At 43.3% G+C, this 25,951-nt stretch overlaps 1 protein-coding gene across 3 annotated transcripts; it reads right to left on the reverse strand.

The window, feature by feature from the left end:
- Nucleotides 1-4: 4 nt before the first annotated feature.
- Nucleotides 5-24,513, reverse strand: EEF1AKMT1 (EEF1A lysine methyltransferase 1). 3 transcript variants are annotated; one of them, XM_007112594.4, is made up of 5 exons: nucleotides 24,413-24,513; nucleotides 10,021-10,171; nucleotides 8,087-8,169; nucleotides 3,250-3,530; nucleotides 5-2,334 (listed from the first exon to the last, which is right to left on the reverse strand). In XM_007112594.4, the coding sequence occupies exons 2-5, from the start codon at nucleotides 10,162-10,164 to the stop codon at nucleotides 2,198-2,200; spliced, it is 645 nt and encodes a 214-aa protein (XP_007112656.1). In that variant the 5' UTR covers nucleotides 10,165-10,171; nucleotides 24,413-24,513; the 3' UTR covers nucleotides 5-2,197. The 3 variants fall into 3 exon arrangements, with proteins under 3 accessions (XP_007112656.1, XP_028353090.1, XP_028353089.1); XM_028497289.2 differs by lacking the exon at nucleotides 24,413-24,513 and adding an exon at nucleotides 10,288-12,315 and having other exon boundaries at nucleotides 8,087-8,166; XM_028497288.2 differs by lacking the exon at nucleotides 24,413-24,513 and adding an exon at nucleotides 10,288-12,315.
- Between the last annotated feature and the right edge of the window lie 1,438 nt (nucleotides 24,514-25,951).

A 25,951-nucleotide genomic window follows, 5' to 3' on the forward strand; every position in this document is an offset into this window, starting at 1 on the left:
CCCAGGCTTCCTCTTGGGCAGGAGCGCAGGGCGGCGAAAGGTGACGGGAACTAACCACGTGGCAGCCCCGTGTGGGCGGCCCAAGGCTGGGGCCGCCACCGGTGACCCGCTTCGCCAGAGCTCCTTGAGGCTCCTGGCCACCGGCCCCTTGCAGCCACGGTTGACAGCACTGCAAGGACCGTTGGGAGGGGACAGAGCCTCACAAGGTCGAGGACAGACAGACACCACCTTTTTTTAAAAAAGTAGAATATATACCTTCTTGTTTAATCAGCTATTTTCAGTAGGGGCAGAAACTTTTTATATTAGCCATTCTGAGCAAGTATATTACAGACATTTTACTTGACATGTAAACATTTTATAAACATTGTTTTCACTTGCTCGGCAGGAGTTTTCAGACGCGCAGGCGGAACCCTCTCCCTCTCGCCCGCCTGTTGCTGAGGGTGACCGGTGGACATGCCGCATAGGACCCGCCCGCCCTCTGGGAGGCTCAGCTCACCCCAGAATCTCACACTTGTATAAATCGCTGCAGGTTTATACAACTAGAAATTTTTTTCACTCGCAGACTTACAATTCCCAGAAATCAGGAGTGGAGTCCTCTTCTACAACCGCAACGTAAGCTAAACTTTACCCTTTTCTTTAGGCTAAGTCTGTCCCTGAACACAATTATTTGTAAAAGTAAAGTTCTTAACTCGCTTTAAAATCCTTAAAACAATTGTAGGTGAAGGGCATGCTGGCTGTGCATTTCTCTCTGGACTCTGCTTTGATGGGCTCCACTAATTTTCAGAGGATACTGTTAATTAAGGTCTTCACTTTATTTTAATTTTATGGTTGATGTTCGAGAAGATCATCTGCAGAGTCGGCCTCTCTACATCGTTGTTTATACGCTCTTGTCCTTACTTACAATCAGCCTTGGTCTGATCTGGACAGAAGGTCAACCGAGAGAACTTTCAATTTGTACCAAATATTGACAGAGGTTGTGCATGAAAAACATTGCTGAGCAAAATTCATAGTTTCCAAATAAAAAATTCAAAATTGAAATTGATAGCTGTGGGTAGTTCTGTACCATCTGGGGAATTTTACTTCTGTGCTCAACCTCTGGGGGAAAAAAAATGGTAAGCCTAGTGGTGGTATATCTAGCATCCATTCTTTTTTTTTTTTTTTTTTTTTTTTTTTTTTGCGGTACGCGGGCCTCTCAGTGCTGTGGCCTCTCCCGTTGCGGAGCACAGGCTCCGGACGCGCAGGCCCAGCGGCCAATGGCTCACGGGCCCAACCGCTCCGCGGCACGTGGGATCTTCCCGGACCGGGACACGAACCCGTGTCCCCTGCATCGGCAGGCGGACGCGCAACCACTGCGCCACTAGGGAAGCCCTAGCATCCATTCTTGTCCAGAAAACAGAAGGTTCAGATCAACGTCAAGAAAGAAATCCACGAATTAAAAAGAAAAATTGCCTTTCAAACCTTGGGTAATTACTTCAAGCACTGCCACTGTTGTGTAACATTTTCTAGCCACTCCTCAAACATAAATAGTGCAAACAAACATCAGAGGAGTGGACTGAAGGAGAGTAAACGATTTGCTATGGGGATAATACTGCTCTTCCATAAACTGTATTAATCATCACTTTAACTAATAACGTTAGCTGTTAACAGGTAACACATTTCCAATGGAAGAATCGGCTTTCCCTTCCAAGATCTAGAAAGGCCACCTGTATTTGCATTTTTTCTCTGACCGGAACACTCAACAAATATTTACTGAGCACGCGCCCTCTTCTGGGCACTGAGCTCCTGGGAGGCAACTGTGAACTGGACACAACCCTCGTCCTCAGCTACGACTCTGTCAGCACACGCAGGTGTCCGCAGCCACCCGTACGCGGGATGCGCCCGAGGCAGAGGCCCTGGCCAGTCACTAAGCCGCCTGTACTCCTGGCTCTTTACCTGCATTAAGGAGAGCAGACTAGATGGCTTCTATGACTTCTTCCAAATATAATTCCACTGATTCAAGTTGGCGAAAGCATCCCCAGCTCTAGGGATGCCCTCACTAAGGAAATCACAACAAGATGTTGTCTTCTTCATCTTGAAAGGTAGGCCAGGGAGAGCCCCCAGTTTGTGAGGGAGGAGGGGAGGTCGTAGCTTTTCAATCTACTAAGAAAAGAGCGAAATGTCCCATGGGTCCTTTACTGCATTGTATCACCAGCTGCGTTCACAGTTCACGGTCCAGCCCAGAATCATAATTCACGTAACAGCGAAATTCATTCCCCAAGGTTCGAGTGTGTTTTGGAATAAACTTGCACATCTTCACTCCAAGAAGTTTTGCTGCCTCTTCCTCCATGACGGCACCTGAAGAGAACAAGCAGATAACCCAGAGACTGAGGCACCAACCATGTCTCAGCTCCACACCCACCAGGCCGGCCGGGGAGGTATTCCTGACCAGATGCGGGACGCGGTGAGTTGACGGAACCACTCAGCGATAAGGGGGAAGGTCAGTGCTCTATATTCCTTTACTTCCTCCAACATTTACGCAAATTTACTTTTTTCCTTTTCTTTCATTTAATAAGTAATTTTCCTACATCTGCAAGGCTGAGATACTTAAGAAAATGATTATATTCCACAAATTAACATAAGGAAAGCAAAAATAATTGCTAAAAACCACCATTTTCCAACTTTGAGTCAACAACCCCTTTTTCAATAGTAGCGAATCATGCAGACTCGTACCAATACATTCACACCAGCCTTTGGCTGACGAATCCCATTCCTCCCTCCAGCCCTGTCCTTGGCACCCACTGCACCGCGGGGAAGCGGGGCCCCCACAGCAGGCCTGGGTGCCAGGCTGCCCGGAAGTAGGGAGACCAGCGGTTAATGTTTTCGTTCTCAGTCAAACGCCAGTATATCCACCTTCAGAAAATGTACCCACATCACCAGTGCGAAAGTCTCCTTCTTAGCTTTGGTAACCTAATGTCTAGCTCTGTAACCTCTGGCATCCACTTTAACCCCCGAGATTCCAAATTCCTTTTATCAATTGTACAGGCTGAGCCAGACACTGTTGTTACTACTGACGATGAGTACAAGCAACACTCCTGGTGCGCTCCCCCAGTGCCGGACCCCGCGTCCCAGGCATCATGCCACTTAATTCTCCCCAACCCTGAGAGGCAGGTAGCATCTCGGCCCCACTGTACAGATAAGGTGACTGGGGCACGGAGAGGGGAAGAACCTTGTTTAAACTCATGGGATGTGTGTTGCCAATCTGGCACCTACCTGTGCACAGCAGAATCTTGCCCCGGGTCAGGTACTTGATGGTTTCCGACATTTTTCTAAGACATTCCTCAGAGAGATAGGGGGGATCTGCTATTACAATGTCAAAACTGTGTGCAGCAATTTTCTCAGGTAAATCCACTGGGTTATTGTAATCATAGAAGATGAACTCCTCTCCGTACATGGCAAACCTGCGGTCATATTCGAAGATGCAGATAGAAAAGTCTTCTCTGTGCAGCTCTCTCAGCTTCTGGTAAACACTGGGGGCACTCACACATGCTATTCTGGAACAAAAGGAGCCAACTCATGACTGAGCTTTATGACAGCGCATGGCATCAAATAACCACTTCACTAAAAAACCACAGTCTGTGTTCAGATTTTCTTAAAGGAAAACAGTAATGCAAACTGAAGTAATAATAACAGCAGTACTTTTTTTTTTTTTTTTTTTTTTTGCGGTACGCGGGCCTCTCACTGTTGCGGCCTCTCCCGTTGCGGAGCGCAGGCTCAGCGGCCATGGTTCACGGGCCCAGCCGCTCCGCGGCACGTGGGATCCTCCCGGACCGGGGCGCGAACCCACGGTCCCCTGCATCGGCAGGCGGACTCTCAACCACTGCGCCACCAGGGAAGCCCAACAGCAGGACATTTTGAGAGAAAACTTTCTACTGCCTCACTTTTAAGGAATCTACTGTTTACAAATCTACAACTCATAATTTTAAAGTATGAAAGGATAAATGTGCTTTTCATGGTAAAAAAGAAATGTAAAACATCATTAGGACAAGGGTTATGAAGCCCATGGCCTGAATTTACATAGTATCTTCATGGTGGTCTCTTAACATCTATTTCAAATACTTTTTAGCCTCAACCTAAATATTGAAGAAAAAACTCCAAATAACTGTCTCAACAACTTCAGTTTTCCAAAAAAAAATACATTAAAACTAGGTCTCAGTGCAGACAGACTACTTTGAATTTCTGCTGCTTTTTTGTATAAGGAAATTAAAGAATCTCATTACAAACATCTCCAGTTTAAGAATGGGTAGTGTTCCAGTAGTGTTCCAGTAGTTAACTTTTAAAGCCAACTGCCCAAGTGCCAGAAGTAACTTAAATGTTGAATTACTCAGTTGACTGTGGTACGTCTATTACAGTGGAATACTGTGTTGTCATTACTCTCCAAGACAGTCAAGTTCTGGGGAGTGTAAACCGCTTTCACGGAGTTGGGTTTATGCTTACCTCTTGGAGATACACAGCTTGTCTGCAGACAATGGGAAAGACTTTTTGTCTCCTTTGTCAGTTTTAGATTTTTATTACATTTGTCTATATATATATATATATATACGCGCGTGCGCACACACACACAAAATCATTAAGAAAACTCCTTATTTAGAAAATTAAACTCAGCTTTAAAAACTGTGAGATGCATTTCTTCAGAGAAGTGTTACACGTCTGGTTAGGTGCCCATGCTGGGCTCAAAGGCTTCTTGGCCCAAATGCACGTGAAGCACGTAAGGAAGTCTGGGGGCATCCCGAACGCCTTCTGTGGGGACCAGACCCCAGCCCGGCTACTGCCAGAGCTCTGGGCCAGGGGTGCAGAGGACCTGAACCACAGCAGCACCTCCTTCCCTAAAAACCCCAGAGGAGGTACCTTCAGGAGGAAGGACAGTGGTCTGAGGTGGAGGAAAGCACGAGAGCAGGGTGTGGCGGCAGGGGAAGCGGACGGCCTGCTGCTCACAGCTGGGCCCTTGTGCGAGTGATGTGACCGCGTGGGCCTCAGCGTCCGTCTTTAGGATGGAGAGTGTAACAGGAACTACCTCCAGAGGCGTGAGGGTTAAACAAGATGACCCTCAGAAAGCACTTACCCAGGAGACAGGACACACAGTAAGTACTCAATAAATGCTACTCTTATTACTCATCTTTAAAATTATGACATAACTCCTAAAAATACTAAAGATGCCTTTCAGAAAAAATAAGTTGCTTCCAAGGCCCTCATATGTAAAAATAAAAAAATACATGTAAAACCATGTCATTAAGAAAAACGTAATAAACTACATATAATTTTAAAAGAAAAAGGACAGAAAAAAGAAAACCTTAGGCCTTCCGGTTAAAGACGGCAGAGGGAACACCTTCATTTAGATTTGTTCCTTCCTGAGAGCCTGCTGAATAAAAACATGACAATAAACCTCCAACAGTAAGACAACGTGAGGGGAGACAAAAGAATACTTAGGAAGCTGACAGGCAAAGCAGTGGGTGGTTTCTGATTCAGCGGACCCAAGATAGCCAAGTCCCAAACTGGCAGCCAGGAAAGCTGAGAAGGAACCTGGCTGACAGCACAGTACCCGCGGCTCAGGAAGCTGCACAACCAGGTAACTCAAGAAGTGGGGGGCGAAGGTGGGGCAACAAACAGGAGAACTGTTTTTGAAAGGTCTATTCAAGAGGAAATGCACCCCCAGGATTCTCCTCCCTATCCCAAGCCTCCACAACTGTGGTAGGAAACTGGAGGGATGTTCTCTGGACTGGGGGGGCTTGAAGGGCAGGTGCCAGGCACAGCTAGTGGTGAGGTACCATGTGGAAATGGCAAGGATCACGTTAAACCCATTGGACGTTGGGACCCCCAACCCTCTTTCAGAAATAAGCCTTCTGGGATGAGGTCAAAGAGATGCGTGACTTCCAGGCAGGAAGACTTCCTGGGGCTCTGACCAGCCCACAAGGAAAGGCCTGGACACGCTGACCCTGGGCGTTGATGGGGAAACAGCCATCTGCAGACACCCAAGTAGAGAAGTCCTGCCCAGGTATCAGAACCTCCAGCCCTAGAGTGCCTCACCCTTAAATACGGATGGACAGCAGGGGGCCAGCAGGCATTCAAGGAAAGCATCTAATACCAGAGGCCAAAATAAACAAGACGCATGAGTGCAGTTAGTTAGAGACTGTGTAGGGAGAAAACTCTTTTTAAAAAAATCCTATAATATCTTCAGAAGGATGAACAAGATACAATAATAAATATTCAGAGACCCAAAAAAGAACTCTGGTATAGATGACTAAGTACATGACAGCGGAAATGGTAAACTCAGTAGAAAGTTTCAAAGATAAAGTTGAGGAATTTTCCCAGAAGGTAAGGTCAAAAGATGGAAAAAGGACAGAAAAAAAAAAGTAGATAGGTCCAACATTCAAATAATAGGCATTCCAGAAAGAGGAATCGAAAAAAAAAAGTGGGAAGGAAATCAAATAATTTAGGACTATTTTCCCAAACTGAAGCACCTGAGTTATGAGAATGGAAGGGCAGATAGATGGAAGCTCCACACCAAGACACATCGAATACTGGGGATCAAGAGAAAATCCTAAGCTAGCAGTAGGCAGGGATGGGAAACAACAGGTTTCCCACAAGAAATCAAAGGCGTTGTATTTTCCAATAGCACTACCGAAACGTGCAATGAAGCAATGCCCTCAAAACCTGGAATTCGACACCTAACAAAACTAACACATGAAGAGAATGGGTAGAAAAAAAACTTTCAGACATGAAAGGTTTTAAAAATTTCCCTCCCATGGAAACTATTGAAGGATAAACCCAACCAGGATAAAGCTGTAAACTAAGAACTGGGGTACTGGACACAGGAAGTCTGGAACAAGAGAGAGGTAAAAGGACACCTCAGCATGATGGTGAAGGAAATACCAAGACCAGAGCTGCAGCAAAACCAGTAATCAACCAGTCCAGATGCAACAGGTTGCAAAGCCCTGGAAGTCATTTTTTTCAAGGAGCTGAAAAATATGTTTGAATTTGTTGATAAGAGATTTAAACCACTGGGGAGAATTTGAGAGTTAATTAGTAATATGGACATAGAAATACTAAAAAAAAAAAAAAAAAAAAAAATTATTTTCTTCAGGGAAGATGAAACATTGTACAGAAAAGGAAAAGACTCAGCTGTAAAGAACATCTATGTTGTCCTAACAACATAAACCCTGCTCTAACCAAAATTAGGATATAACTAACACCAATTCTACACAATCACCTCCAGGAAACCGAAATACAGGCAACACTTCCCAGCTCATTTTATGAAGCTACCATTAACCAATAAGAAACCCAAACCAAGTGAATAAAAGAAAACTTCAAACCAATATCACTCATGAACATAGAAGCAAAAATCCTCAACAAAATATGAGCAAAGAGTCCAGCCGTTAAAAAAAAAAAAAGAAGAAAAAAGGATATAACTCTGTTGGGAGAGTGGACAGAAAGCAGACACGTATGTGGCAGTTGTGGCCTATGAAGGGAGCCAAATCCTCATTCTCTTAAGGGGAGAAGTCAAGAAATAATGTCTACGAGTGACAAGTCAAGAAGTGCCAATATAAACATGTTATTTAGAAATGTTTGTAAATACCAAGAGAATCAATGAAAGAGACCTGAAAAGGGGAGGGGGTGAACAAGGGGAAAATTAACAATGGATTATTTTTTGAACAAGTCTTTTAGGACCATTTGACTTTATATGCGTGCAAAGTTTTGACAGAAGTAAAAACCAAATTAACAAAAAAGAAAATCTATTCTTAAAACTTCAAAAAGGTCAAGATTTTTTTCTTTTAAAGCAAACTCTAGGGTATAAAAGTAACAGGTAGAAAATGTTACAATAAGGAACAGAGATAAGATATCTTACACTGAATAGATTTCTGTGTGTGTCCCCAGACTCAATAGTGAAGCAGTTCTTACTTCCTCATGTTCTGCGAATCATGAACTACAGGTTTTGCAGATTACAGTTCAGCCTTCTTACCAACCATGTCTTACCAACCATGTCTCATCTAGGAGGGACATTTAAAATATTACTTTAGATTTAAAGGCAAAAGAGAAATGAAACTGATCTCACCTGCCACCTTCCCCAGCAGATGCCACGGCTTCCTCTGCAAGGCGCAGGGCCGTCTCCGGAGTGTACCAAAACTGGCTCAGCTGCTATGACAGAGGAAGGAGTGAAATCATTTTACAACTGGCATAGAGTTTATCCTTTTAATTTATATCTACTATATCAATATATACTATATCAATTATCAGTGTTCACTGCTGGGCCAAGTAATATACTCTGATTGCATTTCCTTCTGGTATGGTACCTCTTGTTTTTCCTAGAGTTAATACATGATTGTTTCATTTGCTTGGGTTCTTTGAACCTATCCCTAATTCTCCCAACATCCCGCAGCTTCTGAGAAGTGGTGCGTCGGAGGTAAATGTTGTGAGACTTATCATGTCTAAAACATTTTAATTTTATCCTCACATTTGACTGATAACTCAGCTGGGTGTAGAATTCTAGGCTGAAGAAATTTGCACTCTAAATCTTGAAGGAATTGCTCCACTTTTTTCTAGTTTCTAGTAAAGCTACTGAGAAGTGCAATGTGACTTGTAGACCTGAGACTCTGTAGGTGACATGCTTTTCTCTGGAAGGTTCTAGGATCTTCTTTGTCACCTATATCCAGAATTTTCAGTCATAATAATCATGTGTCTTACAGTAAGGGACTTTGGTTCTGGGAAATTTTCTAATATCATTCTTTGAAGGTTTCCTCCCCTCTTTGTTTTCAGTTCTATTTTTCTGGAACTCCAGTTGGTTGAATATGGAGCTTCCTGGGTTTATCCTCTAGTTTTATGTTTTCTTTCCATAATTTGTAATCACTGTCTTTTTTTTTTTTCCCCCCCAACTTCCTGGGAGATCTCCTTAATTTTATAAACAAAACAAACCAAAAGAAAGTGTCAAAAATATACAAATAGTTAATTCAGGTAGTGGAGTTATGCCTTTTGTTTTTTTGTTCATGTTTTTATATATTTTCTACAACAACCATAGATTACTTTTAGAATCAGAAAAAAGTACATAGTATTTAAATAAGCAGAAGGAAAAGAGAAAAAGACCACCTCAAGCATAATAATGTACTTCAAGTTTCTAATATTGACTATTCAAAGCATCAAGCTAAAGACAAAAGCACATAAAGAAGGGAAGCAGTGAGAAAGAGGCATCTGAGTGAGTGGAACATTTAGAATAAACATAAAGAAACATTTTTGTCCCAGTCTCAAACAGATGGTAAACAGGAAAATTTTATATAACTTAAGAGATCTAAACTTGACACAAAATGTAAAAGACTGCTTAAACACACACACACACCTCCTTCCAGCTGCAAAGTGAGGAAAGAGAGGCAGATCTATTATCAAGGGGTAGTCACAGACAGAAATTAAGCCTCATCTATTTCTCAACTATCTCCTTCAAAAATGTAAATTTCTACATTCCATGTTAGATTAGTTTTCCTGAACTCACTTTTTAAAATTCCTATTTTTATTTGGACCATAAAAATACAATTAAAATACATACTGTGCCCCAGAAACTATTAATATCTTCTTAAAAATTCAGTTTCATCTGTTTTTTACTCCATGTTTAAGTCCAGTTACCCCATTACTGCAATGATCAATTAATTTTTCCCTTTTCTCAAGGATTGCTGGGCTCCATAACAACCAACAGAATGCATCTGTATACGAGAAGGAAGCGCAGTGTGTGCTGGCTCTAATGATACGCTGTTCTTCTATCTGAAACGTCCCCTCCTCTGATCACCAGGCAGCCTGAGAGTCAGAATTAGGAAAATCTGCATTTATACTGTCTTAAAATGTTCGTGGACTGCTTTCTGTCTTAGCTCCTGAACAGGTTATCAGCTTCGTAGTGACAAGTGAGATAAACTTGGGTATTAGGCCAGATACACACAAACACTGGACTAGGTACAGAAGAGGCTCCACAGCAACACTTCCTGATGGGTGTGGAATGCATTAACTTACCCAGTTCTCCTCTATTATTCCGATGTTACACTTGTCATCGCCACCGAGGTCGGCGTACTGTTTCTGCTCAGCATAAAATTCCTGCAGAGCTGCAAGGGCATGGGAAGAGAGCTGGGGGAGGTCCTCATCTTCAGAGTTGCTCATTTCACACCTGCAGGGAAATGAGTATAAGTGACGTTTGTTTTTTCCATCAAACAACAATTTAAAAAAATTTTATCTCACAGCATGGATCCAAACTGAAAGTTGAGTTGTATAAAGGAAACACACCTGTATGATTCCTTGCGGAGTGAAACCTTTACCATAAATACTATAAAGATGTTTTGCTTTCTTCTGGTACCCCAATGGTCACATGCAGCTAATTCACAGTAGATTCTCTTAATAAGATCTTTTTATGTGTGAATGTCACTGTTTTTAGGTGACCTAAGGCTCCTGGGTGTCACTGACAGGATAAGTGAAGGATCATAAAGGGGGGGTATAGGAAGAGATATGAAAAATAAAAGGGATGAGAGAATGCAAATTATGATAATAATGAGACACCACTATATACCTACCTACCCGATTGACTAAAATTAAGAAGACTGATAATACCAAATGTTTTGGGGAATGTGGAGTAATGGAAATTGCCTATTCTGCTGTTGAAATGTAAATTGATGAAAACATTTTGGAAAACAATTTGACCTTACCCCTGCTTCAACTCAGTAATTCCGTATCTAATTATACATATAAATCATATAACTATATGAAACTCCTGTAATTCACATAAATAGACATGTAAAATATGTTCAAAGTAGAAATGTGTACTAGCAACAACTAAAATTACTGAAGTGTCCACCCACTGGACAATATACTGCTATATTCCTACAGTGGGACACTATATAGCAATGAAAACATTTTATATCACTCTTTTCTCCTTTGTTGGCTTGCTACGTATAGCTTTGTTATTTAAGTGGTTGCTTTAAGGTTTACAGTATATATATCACACAGCATACATTCAAATAACATATCACTTCTTGTATTCCATAAAAATTTTATAATTGTATATAACTTCCATTTCTGTCCTCCAATCCTTTGTATTACTGTTTCACCAACATCTTTTTACATTTGTTATAAACTCCACACCACACTGCTAAATTTTTAAAACCTTATATATTTACCTACTTCGTAACCACTTACAGTGCACTTCATTTTGTTGTACAGATAAATATTTCCATCTGTTGTCATTTTCCTTCTGCTTGAATGGCTTCTTTTAACATTTCTTGTAGCACAGTTCTACTGCTGATGCATCCTTTCAGCTTTTATGTCTAACTAAAACTGCCTTTAGATTGCCTTACTTTTTGAAAGATTGTATTTTGGGGGGCGATGGAATTCTAGGTTGAGGTTTTCTTCAGTACCCTAAAGAGATTCCTCCACTATTAGCTACATTATTTCCAACATAACATCTGCTGTCACCCTTAGTTTTCTTACTTTTTGTTTGTGTCTTCCTTCCCTGGTAGCTTTTAAGATTTTTCTATCACTGGTTTTGAGCATTTGGTTATGTGTCTCAGTGTAGTTTTCTTCATGTTTCTTATGCTTTGAGTTTACTGAGCTTCTTGGATCTGTGGGTTTACAGTTTTCCTGAAATTTGAAAAGTTTTTGGCCACTATTTCTCAAATATTTTTCTGCTGTCCTTCTCTTTCCAGGATCCAAATACATGAATATTAGGTAACGTGAAATTGTCCCAAAGCTCTCTGATGCTCTGTTCACTTAAAAAAACCCCAAAACAAAACTTTTTTCTTTGTATTTCATTTGTGATAGTTTCCATTTCTGGTCTCCAAGTTTGGTAATTTTTCATTCTTCACTGTCTAATCTGATGTTAATCACATCCAGTGTATTTTTTATTTCAGATATTGTAGTTTTTATGGCTAGAAGTTTGACTTGGGTCTCTTTTATTGGGTTGGCCAAAAAGTTCATTTGGGTTTTTCTGTAAGATGGCTCTAGTAGCACTTAGATGTCTTTACCTTCATTTGAAACAGTTTTGTTAGACTGTATTGTGACAGCTGTCATATCAGCATGCATTTAAAAAAAACTTACTGATGTGGAGTTTGCATCTCCTCACAATTAGGGCACCTACCAGGTGCTGGTGGGGTACCTTGGACACCTAAGGGGATGGGAGGAACTCCCAAGTGACTGGGTAGGATGTTGGGGGGAGGGAGAGGGGAGAAGTGGAGGCAGGACAGGATCAGCATCCCTGAGGGGTGGCTGGGGGGGGGGCCCACTCACAGTGAGGGGATCAGGGGGGACAGGGAGAGACCCTTGGGGGATGGCTGGGGGGGGGGGCCCACTCACAGTGAGGGGATCAGGGGGGACAGGGAGAGACCCTTGGGGGATCAGAGGATCAGAGGGGAACGCAGCCAGCATTTCCCCTGCCCACTCGGGCCCCGGGGAGCCTGCTGAGGTCCTGGGCCTGATCCTCCGCCCTCTGAGGGCCCCTCCGGCCACGTGGGTCCTGGGGGCATGGGAGGGAGGGTAGTGGGGGAGGAAAAGCAGAGGCAAGACGGGACCGGTGCCCCTGAGGGGTGGCTGGGGGAGGGGAGGGGCCCCTACACTCGGGAGAGGCCCACCCACAGTGAGGGGATCAGCAGGGACGGGGAGAGACCCTGGGGGATCAGAAGGGAATGCGGCCAACATTTCCCCTGCCCACTCGGGCCCTGGGGAGCCTGCTGAAGTCCCAGGCCTGATCCTCCGTACTCCGAGGCCCCCTCCAGCCATTCTGAGCCAAAGCCCTGCGCCTGCCCCGCCCACTCAGGGCCTTTTCTGGCTGCGAGGGTCCTGAGCCTAAGCCCCGCCCCCCACAGCCAAGGCTTTTTTTTTTTTTCTTTTTCTTTTTTTTTCCTGTTGTGGTTGTTTTACCTTGTTGTATTTATTTGTTTGTTTGTTTGTTTGTTTTGGCTGTGCTGGGTCTTAGTTGCAGCACACGGGGTGTTCGCTGCAGCATACAGGATCTTTAGTTGTGGCATGTGGACTCTTAGTTGCAGCATGCATGTGGGATCTAGTTCCCCGACCAGAGATCAAACCCGGGAGCACAGAGTCTTACCCAGTGGACCACCAGGGAAGTCCCTGTTTTACCTTGTTGTTGTTGTTTCATTTACATTTTTATTTTTTCTAATATATTTTTTATTTTTCTAATTTTATTTATTGTTATTGTTCAGCTTGTTTGTTTGTTTGTTTGCAAGATCTTGGTTCCCAGGCCGGGGTTCGGGCCTGAGCTCCTGTGGTGGGAGCACCGAGTCCAAACCACTGGACTAACAGAGAACTCAGGCTCCAGGGAATATTAAGGGGAGTGAGGTCTCCCGGAGGTCCTCATCTGGGCACTAAGACTCGACTCTACCCAACTGCCTGCAAACTCCACTGCCGGATGCCTCAGGCCAAAGAGCCAGTAAGACAGGAACACAGCCCCACCCATCAAAAGAAAAGAAAATGAGATGACAAAAAAATATGTTACAGGTGAAGGAGCAAGGTAAAAACCTACAAGACCAAATAAATGAAGATGAAATAGGCAACCTACCTGAAAAAAAATTCAGAGTAATGATAATAAAGATGATCCAAAACGTCAGAAATAAAATGAGGCACAGATTGAGAAAGTACAAGAAATGTTCAACAAAGACCTAGAAGAACTAAAGAACAAACAGTGATGAACAACACAACTGAAATGAAAAATACACTAGAAGGAATCAACAGCAGAATAACTGAAGCAGAAGAACAATAAGTGAGATGGAAGATAGAATGGTGGAAATAACTGCTGAGGAACAGAAAAAAGAAAAAAGAATGAAAAGAATTGAGGACAGTCTCAGAGACCTCTGGGACATTAAACGCACTAACATTCAAATGATAGGGGTCCCAGAAGAAGAAGAAAAAGGATCTGAGAAAATATCTGAAGAGATTATAGTCGAAAACTTCCTTAACATGGGAAAGGAAATAGCCACCCAAGTCCAGGAAGCACTGAGTCCCATACAGATAAACCCTAGGAGAAACACACCAAGACACATATTAATCAAGCTAACAAAAATTAAATTCAAAGAAAAAATACTAAAAGCAGCAAGGGAAAAGTAAAACCCATACAGATAAACCCTAGGAGAAACACACCAAGACACATATTAATCAAGCTAACAAAAATTAAATTCAAAGAAAAACTACTAAAAGCAGCAAGGGAAAAGCAACAAATAACATACAAGGGAATCTCTATAAGGTTATCAGCTGATTTTTTTCAGCAGAAACTACAGGCCAGAAGGGAGTGGCAGGATATATTTAAACTAATGAAAGGGAAAAACCTATAACCAAGTTTACTTTACCCAGCAAGGATCTCATTCAGATTCAACAGAGAAATCAAAAGTTTTACAGACAAGCAAAAGCTAATAAGAGAATTCAGCACCACCAAACCACCTTTACAACAAATGGTAAAAGAACTTCTCTAGGCGGGAAACACAAGAGAAGAAAAAGACCCACAAAAACACACCGCAAACAATTAAGAAAACGGTCATAGGAATATACCTATTGATAATTACCTTGAATGTAAATGGATTAAATGCTCCATCCAAAAGACACAGATTGGCTGAATGGATACAAAAAGAAGACCCATATATATGCTGTCTACAAGAGACCCACTTCAGACCTAGGGACACATACAGACTGAAAGTGAGGGGATAGAAAAAAGATAATTCCATGCAAATGGAAATCAAAAGAAAGCTGGAGTAGCAATACTCCTATCAGATAAAATAGACTTTATAATAAAGACTGTGACAAGAGATAAGGGAGGACGCTACATTATGATCAAGGGTTCAATCCAGAAAGATGTGACAATTTTAAGTATTTATACACACAGCACAGGCACACCTCAATGCATAAGGCAAATGCTAACTAACATCCATAAAAGGGGAAATCATCAGTAACACAATAATCGTGGGGGACTTCAACACCCCACTTACACCAATGGACAGATCATCGAGACAGAAAATAAGGAAACACAAGCTTTAAATGACACAATAGACCAGATAGATTTAATTGATATTTACAGGACATTCCACCAGAAAGCAGCAGAATACACTTTCTTCTCAAGTGCACACGGAAAGACAATCCTCAAAATGGGAGAAAATATTTGCAAATGAAGCAATGGACAAAGGATTAATCTCCAAAATATACAAACAGCTCATGCAGCTCAATATCAAAAAAACAACCCAATCAAAAACATGAGCAGAAGACCTAAATAGACATTTCTCCAGAGATAACATACAGATGGCCATGAGGCACATGAAAAGATGCTCAACATCACTAGAGAAATGCAAATCACAACTACAATGTGGTATCACCTCACACTGGTCAGAATGGCCATCATAAAAAAGATCTACAAACAACAAATGCTGGAGAGGGTGCAGAGAAAAGGGAACCCTTTTGCACTGTTGGTGGGAATGTAAATTCATACAGCCACTCCGGAGAACAGTATGGAGGTTCCTTACAAACTAAAAACAGAACTGCCATATGACCCAGCAATCCCACTACCGGGATTGCTGAGAAAACCATAATTCAAAAAGACACACGCACCCCAATGTTCACTGCAGCACTATTTACAATAGCCAGGACATGGAAACAACCTAAATGTCCATCGACAGATGAATGGATAAAGAAGATGTGGTATATATATACAATGGAATATTACTCAGCCATAAAAAGGAACGAAACTGGGTCATTTGTAGAGATGTGGATGGCCCTAGAGTCTGTCACACAGAGTGAAGTAAGTCAGAAAGAGAAAAACAAAAATAGCACATTAACTGATATATGTGGAATCTAGAAAAATGGTACAGGTGAACCTAATTCCAGGGCAGGAACAGAGACACAGACATAGAGAATGGATGTGTGGACATGGGGGTGGGGGTGGGATGGGGAAGGGGAGGGTGGGATGAATTGGGAGATTAGGTTCGACATAAATACACTATACCATGTGTAAAATAGCTAGTGGGAACCTGCGATATAGCACAGGGAGCTCAGCTTGGTGCTCTGTGATGACCCAGGTGGGCAGGATGGGGGAGGGTGGGAGGGAGGTCCAAGAGGGAGGGGATCTATGTATACATACAGCTGATTCACTTTGTTGTACAACAGAAACTAACACAACATTGTAAAGCAATTATACTCCAATAAAAAAAAACATCAAAATTGGTGAATTTTTAAATATTCAAGACAGAAGAAAAAAAGCAACATTTTTGGCATATTATGGTTTATTATAGGTAAAAACACAACTGAAACGCAAAAAGAGACTTGTGCAGTGGTATGGAGAAGGTGCTGTGACTGGTTGAACGTGTCAAAAGTGGTTTTCAAAGTTTTGTGCTGGAGATTTCTCACTGGACAATGCTCAAGGTTGGGTAGACCAGCTGAAGTTGACAGCGATCAAATCGAGACATTAATTGAGAACAATCAACGTTATACCACGCAGGAGATGGCCGACATACTCAAAATATCCAAATCAAGTGCTGAAAATCATCTGCAACAGCTTGGTTATGTTAATTGCTTTGATGTTTGGGTTCCACATAAGTGGAAAAAACTTCTTGACCGTATTTCCACATGCGATTCTCTACTTAAATGTAATAAAAATCTTCCATTTTTGGGCTTCCCTAGTGGCGCAGTGGTCGAGAGTCCGCCTGCCGATGCAGGGGACACGGGTTCGTGCCCCGGTCCGGGAAGATCCCACGTGCCGCGGAGCGGCTGGGCCTGTGAGCCGTGGCCGCTGAGCCTGCGCGTCCGGAGCCTGTGCTCCGCAACAGGAGAGGCCACAACAGTGAGAGAGAGGCCTGCGTACTGCACACACACACACAAAAAAAGGTTCCATTTTTAAAACAAATTTGTGATGAGCGATGGAAAGTGGATACTGTACTATTGGAAGAAACCACGGGGCAAGCAAAACGAGCCACCACCAACGACACCAAAGGCCAGTCTTCATCCAAAGAAGGTGATGTTGTGTATATGGTGGGATTGGAAGGGAGCCCTCTATTATGAGCTCCTTCTGGAAAAACCAAACGATTAATTCCAACAAGTACTGCTTCCAATTAGACCAACTGAAAGCAGCATTCACCAAAAAGTGTTCGGAATTAGCCAACAAAACGCATAATCTTCCATCAGGGTAACTCAAGACAGCATGTTTCCTTGATGATCAGGCAAAAACTGTTACAGCTTGGCTGGGAAGTTCTTTTTATTTTTTATTTTTTAAAGAATATTTATTTATGGGACTTCGCTGGCAGTACAGTGGTTAAGAATCCACCTGCCAATGCAGGGGACGTGGGTTCAAGCCCCGGTCCAGGAAGATCCCACATGCCGCGGAAGAACTAAGCCCATGTGCCACAACTACTGAGCCTGCGCTCTAGAGCCCACGAGCCACGACTACTGAGGCCCGCGCGCCTAGAGCCTGTGCTCTGCAACAAGAGAAGCCACTGCAATGAGAAGCCCATGCACCACAATGAAGAGAAGCCCCCGCTCACCGCAACTAGAGAAAGCCTGCGCGCAGCAACGAAGACCCAATGCAGCCAAAAATTAATTAATTAAAAAATATATACTTATTTATTTGGCTGCACCAGGTCTTAGTTGCAGCATGCATGTGGGATCTAGTTCCCTGACCTGGGATCGAACCCGGGCCCCCTGCATTGGGAGCACAAACTAGAGAAAGCCTGCGCGCAGCAACGAAGACCCAATGCAGCCAAAAATTAATTAATTAAAAAATATATATTTATCTATTTGGCTGCACCAGGTCTCAGTTGCAGCATGCATGTGGGATCTAGTTCCCTGACCTGGGATCGAACCCGGGCCCCCTGCATTGGGAGCACAGAGTCTTAACCACTGAACTACCAGGGAAATTCCGGCTGAGAAGTTCTGATTCATCCTCCGTATTCACCAGACATTGCACCTTTGGATTTCCATGTTTTGGTCTTTACAAAATTCTCTTAATGGAAGAAACTTCAGTTCCCTGTAAGACTGTAAAAGCCACCTGGAACAGTTCTTTGTTAAAAAGGCCTTTTGGGAAGATGGAATTATGATGAAGTTGCCTGAAAAATGGCAGAAGGTAGTGGAACAAAACGGTGAATACGTTTTTCAATAAAGTTCTTGGTGAAAATGAAAAATGTATCTTTTACTTAAAACCCAAAGGCACTTGGCCAACCCAATCTTTCTTTCGTATTTCTACTAACATGTTCGGTCTTTCCTCTAGCTTTCTGAATGTGCAGAATACAGTTATAACTGTTCATTGTCCTTGTCTACTAGTTATAACATCTGTGTCTGTTCTGGGTCAGTTTCAACCAATTGATTTTCTCCTCATTATGGGTTATATTTTCTTCTTTGCATGGTTGGTTAACTTTTTTTTTATTGAATGCTAGATATTATGAAATGTAACTTGTTGGATGGTAGATATTTTTATACTCCTATAAGTATATTTATAAACATAAATTAGTATTTATAAATATAAGTATTCTTGAGACTTGTATTGGGACACAGTAAAGTTACTTGGAAACAATTTTATCCTTTCGGATCTTGCTTTTAAGACTGTTAGTAGAGAGGAGAACAGCAGTTAGTCTAGCACTAATTACTGCTCACCACTGTAGCGAAATAGCAATATTTCTAAGTACTTTATCCAACGCCCCATGAATTATGAGGTTTTTCAGTACAGCTGGTGGAAACAGTCACTATTCCCAGTCTTGAGTGAGTTCTGTTCCTTCAAATCCTTTCAGGTATTTGTTTTCTCTAGCCTCAGGTAGTTTCTCAAGGAGGTCCCTCTGCAGTTCTCTAGGGTTCTTTCTCTGGTAGGGCACTCTGCCTTGCACTCTGGCCCCATTTGGCTTCCCCAGGATCTATGGACTATTTCCTCAATTCAGAGAGGTCTCTGGATTCTGTCTGGGTTTCCCTCCCCTGCACAGCAGTCTGAAAACTCTCTCAGGCAGTAAGATGGGGCAATCATCAGGCTCGTTTTGTTTGTTCCCCTCTTCCAGGGACCACTGCCCTTTGTAGTCTTGTGGCCAATATTTTCAAAGACATTTTTTCCACATATTTTATCTGGTTTTTGTTGTTGTTTTTTAGTTATATCAGATGGGAGGGGAAATTTAGCCCTTGTTACTCCAAGTGGAAGTTCACAACAGTAAAAAATAATTAACTACAGCCATATATATGCTAACAAGAATGAATCTCAAGAACATGTAAGTCACTAAGTTACAGAAGAATACATATAGTATATACATATATATACATATAGTATAAATAATTCTATTTCAATGAAGTTCAGAAACATGAAGATAAATGCAAGTTAATGAAAAACTGAAGATTAAAGATGGTGGTTACCTCTGGGAGTGAGGATACACATAATTTTTTAAATGTTTATTACATACCTGCGGAGACCCGTGGACTTGATTATGTAAGTAAAAAGTGCCTGAAATGGCTTCCGAACAGTTTGATGCCACCCCAGGGTACTAAGCATTTTGAAAGAACTAAGAATAAATCTCATGGAACAACTCATCTATTCTTCTATCCATCTTTTTCACACCGTATAATGATCGCCCTTAAGTTATGAAGTCAGTATAGTAGGACAACATCAGCATTTTTTTTTTTTTTTTTTTTTGCGGTATGCAGGCCTCACTGCTGTGGCCCCTCCCGCCGCGCGGAGCACAGGCCCCGGACACGCAGGCTCAGCAGCCATGGCTCACGGGCCCAGCCGCTCCGCGGCATGTGGCATCTTCCCGGACCGGGGCACGAACCCGTGTCCCCTGCATCGGCAGGCGGACTCTCAACCACTGCACCACCAGGGAAGCCCCAGCATTTTTTTTAATAGAAGAAATTGTATCGAAGTATATGGCTTATAGTAGAAGTTAAGTATTGCTTTGTGAAATGTTTTAGCAAAAAATACACGTGTGTACAGGGTCATGTATCATGATACAAAACTTCTTACTACAGGCTGTCATTTTAAATGTTTGAAATTTTTCATTGTAAACTATCTGTAATTTGTGCACACACCCATCTCAAGATGTAGATGTTCTAATACTTTACCGGACTAGATCATATAAACAACTCTTACTTGAAGCAGATACTTGATAACATTTTTTATAGTGATTGTGAAAAAGTATTTCTGCTATTATTTAGACATTCAGAAAAACACGATACAGGATTAAGAGCATGGCCTCTGGAGCCAAATTACCTAGGCTTAAATCATGGCTTTGCCACTTACTAACTGTATAGCTTGGAGCAAGTATTTAACCCCTCTATGCCTCAATTTTCTCATCTATAAAATGGACAAATATTAACAAACAGCTACTTAGGAGGGTTATTTTGAGTTAGATGAGTTACTATCTATAAAGTGCCTAATAGTCCTTGGCACACAACGAGAACACAAATATTACCTTCAGTACTCCCTGAAGTTGTAAGTATACGACTAATAATACGTTATCTGTTGTAACCACTAAATAAGACAGTTTAGTACCTTCATATGACTGTCTACAAAAAGTGAATTGGCAGAAGAGGGAATGAGTGAAACTGGAGCACAGGAAATCAGTAATTAAAGGGAATACGATGAAGTGTGACAGGAAACTCTGCATGGAGCACGGTGGATGCCATCTGCATGGAGCAGGACTGACTGACTGACACATTCACAGACTTTAAGATACACATTTTAAAAAATTACTTTAACAAATGACTTTAAAATGAGTGTAAATTTAATTGTCAGCATGTTTTCTTGAGATTTGATAAAATAGTTATCACTATTATCACTTTTTAGACAAAATGCAGATATAGCAGATCTATCATTTTACAGCCTCAAAATAAAGTGGTCAGAGAGGTGAGACTGTTCTGAAGGTTGACACCATCAAGGTGGTATCAATGGGAATGAATGCTGAGAGAGTGTGTATAAAGGTTATGAGAAGGTTCTGGGAAGACTGTCTCCATACCTAGATAATTTTACTGGCAAAATCTATCTGATGTAACTATCTTGGATCCCTAGAGTCTATTCAAAGGCTTGCAACTCCCAGGGGAAGACTTAAAATTTGGTTAATTTCATTCAATTTGGGCACTTAACTCGGCAGTGGCTACCCATCCCTCACTCCTCATTTCTGCCTCAGGAAGGTGTGCACAAATACCTGTTTTGTGCTCAGGGATTAATTTATACAGCTGAATGAGGATATGGAGAGGTCAATGCCACTGAAAGAGGAGTTTGTTATTCACAGTTCCCCAGGAACTGAGAGGCACAGCACATCGCAAAGGACCACATGAAACCTGTCATATGCAGGAACAAGGAAGCAGAGAGAGAACTGGGACAGTGTCTTTATTGTTAAGACAGTGGGCAGGAAGGGAAAACACACATTCTATAATGTGTGGTTTGGGAGGTCTGTGATACGACTTTCACGTGCCCATAAGAGCTAACGTGCGGAGAAGGTGTAAGGAATTATAGGGCCATTACTTTGGCCCTGTAATTAATGGATGCCAAGTAGACAAACGTAATAAAGTCTGAGAACACACAATTTCAACAGCTCCAGGAGCAGCCTGTATGCAGCCTGTGGGAGCAAGGTGGGCAATAAGGACCCTGCCCTTCAAATAATGGGGATCTGTATTCTGATCGTTGACAGCTACTTCTAATCATGGAGGCAAAGACAGAGTCAGGCAGCCATCGCTGCAAGGCTCATATTGTTGTTAGCACTTCCCCCCTCCAACAGAAGCAACTTTGAGGGGATTTAAAGTGCCAGCACCTCCCCTGATTCCATTTTTCTCTTTTCCCCCTTTTGGGGGCCACACATTTAAGGACTAGACCATTATAAATAGCAACTGAATATATGGAGGAATTTAGAAGGTCACTATGCATGCCCAGGAAAAGATGTAGGCTTAGAAAGACCTTAAGTTTCCTCAGGCTGATCCTTGGCACAAAAACAGCCTACAATAATAGCAACAACAACAGAACGACAAAAAAAGCAAATCCTGGGGAAGGGGGAGAATCTGATTTCCAGCGTTTTCCACAAAAAAATCACAAGGCATACAAAGAAACAGGAATGTATGGCCCATTCAAAGGAAAAAAGTAAACCAACAGAAACCATCCCTGAAAAAGATGAGATGGCAAGACAGTCTTAAAGATGCTAAAAGAACTAAAAGATGTGGAGAACATTAAGAAAACAATGTATGAACAAAATGGAGATATCAGCAGAGATGGGGTACACCTTCAAGTGGTCCAACAAACGCACCGCTGGAGTCCCAGAAGAAGGGAGAATTATTAGTGTGTGCAATGCTGAGCTGAGAAGGTCTGAGAACACAGCAAACTTATCTGCAAAGTACTAAGAGGCTTCATTTTAGTCCTGTATTTCAAGAGTCAGAATCAGGCAAATATTAAAACCCAGTGTCTCCTGAGAAATTTGAAGTGTACAACCGATTCCTGATCCAAGCTGCCCCACAATACTGTCTAGAAGAGTTGAAGGACAAAAAAAAATATGTGTGTGTGTCCATATACGTTCATATATACACATATACGTGTATATCCTTCATACAGACAGGAATATCTGAATTTTTATTTATTAGTACTAAACACTTTCCACAGCTGCATTTGTGGAGAAAGGTTTTCAATTTGCAACTTGAAATCTGTTAGCTAATTATTTAGAAATAACACATGAAAACCATAAAAAAAAAAGTTCCAAAGAGCAATTTAAGAAAACTGCCTACTTCTGTGGCTGTAAAAAGCAATTAAATTTCAATCTGTATTTTAGTATGAATTTAGCCCTAAAAGTTTATTTTTAAAGCTGATAATCATTTACCAAGGCACTACCTTGCACTAGCACTATTCTTGGTGATGGGAATCCAAGTCCCTGTCCTCTTGGCACTTACATTCTAGTGAGGCAGGGAGAAAACAAACAATAGGAATAAAATATATTTTGGATTACGGTTAAGAAACGCTCAATGAAGAGACATGAATCGCAAATGTTAGCAATCATACATTGTTTCATACATTATTTGAGTTCATGAGAGCATCACAAGTGGGAAAAATTAAAATCTGTTTATATAATAAACATTACTAACTTCTAAATTAACTTTAGTTGTAATACAGTAAATTTTTTAAACTTAAGTCACTACTTTACCATATCTTTAGCATCTTTAAAAATTTTTCTACGTGGGCCTGTGAAACTGCTGTGAGATTCTCAAGTCCAAAAGTAGTTGGGAAGGGCATTCCCTGGCAGTCCGCTGGTTATGAGGACTCCATGCTTTCACTGCCCAGGGGCCGGTTCAAGATCTGGTTGGGGAATTAAGATCCTGAAAGCAGCCTGGCGCAGCCAAAAAAAGAAAAAAAAGGAGAAAAGAAGAGTTGGGAAGTGCTGTGCTACACTGCTATTAAACGGATGCTAAGCCTCATGTGGCTGCTACTGCAGCTCAGTGGTTCTCTGCGGAGGGTGCGCTGGCATCTAGCGCGTAGGGGCCAGGGATGCTGGTAAATACCGTACGATTTAGAGAATCACCCTCCACAGCAAAGAACTCCCCGGCCCCAAAGTCACCAGCGCTAGGGCTGAGACCCTGCTCTCGGCAGAAGGACGCACAGGAGGCAGCTGAGTGTGGCAACGTGGCGAGCCCTCTATCCGAGGGGCACCGCTTAGTGCCCTGAGAGCAGAACGAGCAGCGCGTGCGGGTGGAGGGCGGAGAGAAGCAGCAGGTAGCTCGTACCTGGGCCTTGAGGGACAGGCAAGGATGCGGACGGGGGAGTGCAGGCGGACAGCACGCGCGAAGGCTGCACGTCAAGGAGCTGCGTCAGCAGAGAGGAGTGGGCTACCCTGCGTTGCCGTGAACAACTCCACGAAACCAAGGCGACCCTCCCGCGAGAGGCAACCTTAGGCCAAGCACATTTCAAACGCACACAAGCCTACTTCCACGTGTCAGGCTTACGGCCGGCCGCTCCCTCCTGCCCACACCACGCACACAGCGTCTCCCGGCCACGGCCACCCCGGGGCCGCGCAGGAGGGGGTGGGGCGGGGCGCGGGGGCCTCCCGAGTGACCCGGCGCAACTGCCCGGGCGGTCCGCGTGGTCACCCGCCCCGGACGGCGCCTGCCCTCCCGCCTTCGAAAACTCTACCCTGTTATTTTACAACTGAGACACGGGGGTGAAATCCACCTGCCTGAAGCGCGGCTCGACGCGCACGAGCCCTCGGGCCCGCCCCGCCCCCTCTGCCCGGCCGAGACGCCTCAGCCCCTGCGGCCGCCCTGAGACGACGGGAGGCGGCAGACCCTCCGCCCCGCCCCCGCCAGCCGGGGCTGACCCTCCTCAGCTCCCTCCCGCCCCGGCCCCGCTAACTACAGCCGCTGCCCCCAGGCTGCGCTGGGAAACCCGAAGGAGCAGAAACCCGAACACAGGAGCGCGGCGGCTGCAAGGGTTACTCACCAACGCGCCCCACTCGCCTCCGTGCGCGCGCCGCCGCCTCCCCTCGCTGGCCCGGACAGCCGACTGCGTCTGCACGTGCGCACATCGTCCCGCCAGGCCGGAAGCGTGGGCGGGGGGCCGCGCCCGCGCATGCGCAGTAACCAGCAGGCCCGGGGCGTGGGCGGGGTGGCTGGCTCCGCGCACGCGTATACCGCCCAGTCGGGCGCTTCCGGCAGGCGGTTGGGTCCCGCGTCAGTCGCTAGACCGCCTCGTGCTGGGAGGCGCCGGGCTCAGCAGGTGCTTCTCGTGGAAGCAATAAAAGGTACTTTAGGTTTTAACTAGATTTCCTTCAGGTCAAACGCATACCAAGGGACCTGGCTCTTTTGCACTCGATACGCTTGTACGTTTCACAGACATTAAGGCTCTGTCTTGCTCCGTCTCCTCCGTCTAATCGAGAAATTCAGACATTAACCTGAAGCTTTATAGTAAAGACAGCATTAGAAAAAAAACTTTAAAACCCTGCGCATGACTTCCTTCGCGGTGTGCTCTCCCTTCCCAAACCTGACGTGGTGAAGGTGAGACCAGCTCCTGCACCTGTCACGCTGGGGTTTGCTATGAAAAGGGCGAGATCCGCCTGAACCGAAGACGCACGCGCTGTCTCCGCGCTGAAATAAGACCAGCTACTAATCCAGCAAATAGTCTCATTATGAAGCCACGACAATTTCTATGGAAATGACCCAAACGTAGGATGGTGTTTGGCCAGCCCACTGGCTCAGTCTTTCAGAGCCTCCAGGGAGGAGTGCGCTCGCAGGCGTGCTCTGAGGCACCCAACACAGCACCTGCACACGGAAAGGAAGGCTCCCTTCCACCCTGGCAGTTACCAATTTTAAGTGATGTATTTACTTTCCATTCTCCAAGGCTGTCTATCTGTATTATGTTCCTACCTTCCTTTCCTTACCAAGTCTATGATCTTGGTAAGTTAAACTCTGAATAGCTTTACATCCTTTCTGGTATACGGTAAGGATATAAATGAAAAAACAGGTTTACAACTTTGGCAGTACCATAATTTCCATTTTAAATACTGTTTCCAGGCTTATAGCAATCCATGCTTTTTTTTTTTTCCTTTGATTGCTTTGATGACAACGCCACTAAGCCAGGTATTTCAAAACCAGCTGTAACTTATTAGCAAAGGAGCAGGAAAGAAAACATACACAACAAGCTAAAAGAAAGCAACAACATGAACCGAGAAACAACCAACTTTTATGGCAATATATTTTTTACAGAGGTAGTGTTCCATACATAGGAAACTGCCTTGGCTTACCAGAAAGGCTTATGTTAAAGCAAATTATTTTTGGTTTGAAACAGATCTATTTTAAGCTTTCAAAGTTTCAGTTGCTTTCATATCATGTGACACAATAGTTATCTGCATGTAATGTGTATTACTATGTTGTTTTTATAATTAAAGTGACCATAACTGTCAGGAAGTTCAAATAGTTACACCTCCACCAATAGTGCTGACTGCTCAGACAGCATGTCACCGTAGTACTTGAAGATCAGAAT

The sequence above is a fragment of the Physeter macrocephalus genome, chromosome 13 (genome assembly GCF_002837175.3).
Source record: "Physeter macrocephalus isolate SW-GA chromosome 13, ASM283717v5, whole genome shotgun sequence".
Taxonomy (NCBI): Eukaryota; Metazoa; Chordata; class Mammalia; order Artiodactyla; family Physeteridae; genus Physeter; species Physeter macrocephalus.